At 44.2% G+C, this 4,914-nt stretch overlaps 1 protein-coding gene across 1 annotated transcript in view; it reads left to right on the forward strand.

The window, feature by feature from the left end:
- The window catches only part of LOC122551799 (RING finger protein 145-like), a 42,086-nt gene that overhangs the window by 18,759 nt on the left and 18,413 nt on the right, over positions 1-4,914 (forward strand). The window contains exons 5-7 of the mRNA XM_043694308.1: positions 1,059-1,237; positions 3,598-3,738; positions 4,659-4,841. Coding sequence (XP_043550243.1) covers positions 1,059-1,237; positions 3,598-3,738; positions 4,659-4,841 — 503 coding nt within the window. The remainder of the gene's footprint in view (positions 1-1,058; positions 1,238-3,597; positions 3,739-4,658; positions 4,842-4,914) is intronic.

Below are 4,914 nucleotides of genomic sequence, written 5' to 3' on the forward strand. Positions count from 1 at the left end.
CTGCTGTAATTATCTCTCCTTTCCTCACAGAAGCAGGTAAGTCCAACCCCAGCTGGTCTGCTAATTCCTGCAGCTTGGTCTTATTCACCTTGTGCAAAACTTCCAAAGTTACCACATCCACTTCCAGAAAACGTTTGGCGATTGAAAGAGCCATTACTGCCCCATGCTTTATCTACCCAACCAAACCAACACTCAAAATGAAGACACTAGCACCTACCACTCACTGCTTAAGATCCCACAAAGAGCCCCCATTCTGTTCTGGACTGGGCCAGACCACACAAAACATTCTTAAGCAGGCAGTCTAGACCATAACTTTGCAATTTGTTTCGGTAAGTGTACAGTGAAAATTACCCGGAGTAAGATAGTTAGGTTGACTACTAGATTTTAAAACAGACAGAAAATTATTCACAAAATTACACAATAAAACACAAAGAACGGAATAAAGGACCCCTACAGCACTCAGTCTATCCAAACTAGACTTAATTATGCTGTTCTGAATATACACAACAGTCCCAAAAAGAAAATCCCCTTAAAACACAGTAAAAGAAAGGAACCGATGTTTACAGGTTGAAGTTAGAAGGGCCGATGGAGAGAGAACCTGTTCACACAGTCCACTGCTGAACTCCCAGCTAGTTCTGGATTGAACTGCTCAGTTAGAGAGCTGATCACTCCCCTTTCACTATATAGGTCACATCTAAAACATGACCACTTCGGCCGGAAGTCTTATCTGTTTACATGTAAACAAAAAGGCGCCTCAATATCTGTACCAAACCAGTCTAATCGGAGCCCAGCCCATTTACGAGCCCCTCTGGAAAAAAAATCAAGGACACCGTATCCTTGAGAAAAGGAACAGGTTTTAGAAAACAAGGGATTTGCTTTCCGACAGTGAGAGATGAGGAGGTGGGGAAGGTGAGGTGTGGTTTGCAGATGGGCGCGTACCCTTGGACTGATGATGAAGGGAATCTTGGGCGGGATGTTGGCTATGAAGAGGCAGTGCCTGGAGTTGACTTGTCATGGCTGGCTTGTATGTGTTTTTTTTTCTGTGTGTGTATACACAGGAGAGTGAGCTGTATGGAGTGCTGGGCCTAGGCATGATGCTGTGGAACCAGTTTGCGGTGCCAGCCCTCCTCACCACATTCTGGCTGGTCCTGTTTGTCACAGAGATCTACTTCTACTTCAGTTCGCGCCGCCAGCAGGGGGCATCACAGGAGGGGCTGGACTTCGCCTTCCTCACCAGGTACTGTTTGCGATCAGCTGAAGAGAATTTCAAAGACTTGTAACGTTTTTTGAAAAAAAAGAGTGACAGCAAACCTCATCCATCACTTACAATTTGCGGATTCACTGATTAATTTTTCTCGGGAAAGAACTGCATTTGTTTGACCCAGTTTCCATGTCCCAAAGCAGTTTGTGGCCAATGAGGTCACTTTGGAAATGGGGTCTCTATTGTAGTTGAAACATAAGGAATATGAGCATTTCATAAGGAATATGAGAATTACAGCGTTCAACCCCTCAATCCTGCTCCACCATTCACTATGACAGTAGCTGCTCTTCACCTTCCTATCTCCTGAATTCCCAGAGAGATCAGGAATCTATCCATGCTGGCCCATGATATACAGAATGATACAACATCCACCATTCTCTGGACTGGAGAATTCCAAAAATTCATAAACTTGAGTGAACAAATTACTCGACAAAAGTGAGGACTGTAGATGCTGGAAATCAGAGTCTAGATTAGATTGGTGCTAGAAAAGTACAACAGGCCAGGCAGCATCTGAGGAGCAGGAAAATCGATGTTTCTGGAAAAAGCCCTTCATCATTGGCCCAAAACATCGATTTTCCTTCTCCTCAGCTACTGCCTGACTTGCTGTGCTTTTCCAGCACTATTGTAATCGGAACAAATTACTCCTCATCTTTGTCCTAATTGATTGGCCACTTATCATGAAACTGTACTTCAGTGTTTTTCAATTCTGTCCTCAGGGGAAACTGTTTTGTGGCCTTAGTTCCACACCTTGCCCCTTGAGAAGCTTATTTGCTTCAGTGAGATTGTGCCCCTCAGCTCCGGGAACGTTAATCTCGATTACCCTAATGTATAGGCCGTATTGTGGTGCAAGTGAATGCTTTCACGTAACGATGCATAAGAACGTAAGAAACAGGAGCAGAAATTAGGCCATTCAGCCCATCGATTCAATCCTGGCTGATAAGTCTCTCAACCCCATCATCCCACTTTCTCCCCCTTGATACTCCAGAACCTATCTATCTCAGTCCTACATATACTCAATGACCTGGCCTCCACACCCTTCAGTGGCAGTGAATTCCATAGATTCGCCACTCTCTGTTAGAAGACATTTCTCCTTATCTCTCAGGGAATTCGTGATTTGATTGAACGTGTCACCTTCAGGGATTTTTGTCTCTGAACTCCCGAGGTCTCCTTGTAATCCCTCTTTAAAATATGTGCATTAGGAGAAGTTGAGGCCATTAGACTCCTCGAACTTGTACTGTCTTTGGTTAATGATGTGGAGGTGCTGGTGTTGGACTGAGGTGGACAAAGTCAGAAGACACATGACACCAGGTTGTAGTCTAACAGGTTCATTTGAGAGCACAAGCTTTTGGAGCACCGCTCCTTCACCTGACGAAGGATGATGCTGTCCCTTTAACAAGGTTATGGTTTTTTTCGCTTTTTCAAAAGGGAGTTGTAAAGGCAGAGGTTCTGATATGTCTGGAAATAGCCACTTGAAAACAATGCCAGGGGAGTAGCCAGTTCTCCCAGTTCAAGATTTTTTTTCTAGTTTGGTTTAGTTTTTTTCGCAAGCAATCAAAATGTTGCTGGGGACCCAGAGAAGCAGCTACAGTGAAAAGAGGTTTCATGATTAGCAGAGGTCTTGCCTGGATCTTCTCTCTGAAACCTCTTCTGTCTGTAAGAACCCGTGTTTGAATATACCTTTTACTAAGGGCTGTGTTTATAGGATGTTGCGGGGATTTAAACAGCTCCTTTGTTAAATTGCGATAGAATTGATTGGGTTATCAAATAAATTAAGCTATTCTAAATTCTGTTTTCTTTTGTTTGAGTTTCATCCGTGATGTTGAAATAACTCTGTTTTGTTTAAGGTTGAGTGGTTTGACCAGCTGCATCACTCTTGGGATATCCAGTTTTAATTTTTTTTGGACAGATGTAAAGTCAGGGTCTGGGCTACCTTCTTAAAATGTTTTGAGATGGGGTGGTTGTGAGGGAAGGTTTGGGGGGGGGTGGGGGTGGGGGTTCCGGCCTGGTCGATAATACCTGAAAGCTTATGATTTCAAATAAACGTGTTGGCCTATATCTTGGTGCCGTGTGACTTCTGACTGACTTTGTCTTTGGATAAGATCAAACATAATCTGATTAGTGGCCTCAACCATCTTGCCTGCTTTACCATCACTACCCTCAATGAATATCTTTTTCAGCGTGGCATTGTTGGAATCCAAATATATTTGATGGGTTTAAGCAAAAGCATTGTAAAACTCCAGCATGCGTGTTTCTCTCTTGCCTATCCGATGCTATCAAGTATTCGCCTTGTCGAATGTTCAATGCCCTTTTGACCTCCTGCCTTTGACCTCTTGCAGCGTAGCTGGGTGCTGTGTCACTCCGTACTCTCTGGTGGGCCTGACATTCACGGTCTCCCGTCTGTCGCTGGGCTTGCTCACTCTGTGCAAATTTTACCTTCAGGGATATTCAGCTTTTGCGAATGGCAACCTCATGCACAGGTAAGGGAGCTTCAGTGACCCGATCCACGCCCTAAACCAAGCAACAAACAAACAGTGGAAGAACTTGCCCTGTCTACTGAGCCTGTCACCACACCCCCCTCCCTGTCTCCCTCTTTGGGCATCATAAAACGTTTTACAGCCAAGCCTTTTTGAAATGTGGTTTCTGTTATAATGGGAGAAGCCATTACCAATTATCCCACCATACAATTCCCAAAACTCCGACAATGTGAAAATGATCATCGAGTGTTGCTGCTCTATAGACTGAGAATGAGAGTTGGTAGTCGATAGTAAGGAAATGGAGGATGAGATAAACAATTGATTTACTTTTGTCTTCACTGTAGAGGATATTAGAAACACTTTCTGGCAATAGTGGAAAGGGGAAAGAAACTTGGCGAAATTGCAGTCACGAGAGAAATCGTGTGGAGCAAAGTTATGAATTTGCAGGCTGGCAAGTCTTTGCCTTGAGGTGTTAAAAGAGTTGGTTAATAAAGGTAGTGGATGCTCTGGTGTTAATTTACCAGATTCAGGAAAGGTTCCATCAGACTGGAAAATAGTAAATACATTCAAAAAGGGAAAGACTCAGCAAATGGGTAACTATAGGTCACTTGATGTCCATTGTGGGGAATTGATCAAATCATTTATTAAGGTGTTTTTACAGGTTTTTACTGATTTCCAGCATCCGCAGCACATTACTTTTAAAGCGGATGTGGTCCAGATCTTGCTGCACCTTTCTTTAGTCACTTGAGATCACATTGACTGGCAGAGTAAAGCCTGAGGGATGACGCGTTTGGCAGACACCTCCAATATCTTAGTTTTCAACCTTCTCTGTTAATGCCCTTTTCCTGAAGTTTTCAAACAATAATACCACAAGTGGGTCTGATGTTGGTTTTTATCCTGCAGTAATTTTGTTCTGTGCACAGAGGTGTGACCGAAGGGGTGACCTTTCTGCTGCTGGCGCTACAGACTGACCTCATAGACCTGCATGTCCTGCAGCGTACCTTCCTGCTCAGCATCATCTTGTTCATCATAGTCGCCTCCATCCTCCAATCGATGTTGGAGATCACTGACCCCATCGTGCTTGCCCTGGGAGCTTCCCGGAACAGGTGAATGATAGGACGGTGGTGGGGGGAAATGGGAGTGGTGGGGAGTGGGTGTGGAGGAGTGGTTGGGGGGAAG

Source organism: Chiloscyllium plagiosum, chromosome 1 (genome assembly GCF_004010195.1).
Source record: "Chiloscyllium plagiosum isolate BGI_BamShark_2017 chromosome 1, ASM401019v2, whole genome shotgun sequence".
NCBI lineage: Eukaryota > Metazoa > Chordata > Chondrichthyes > Orectolobiformes > Hemiscylliidae > Chiloscyllium > Chiloscyllium plagiosum.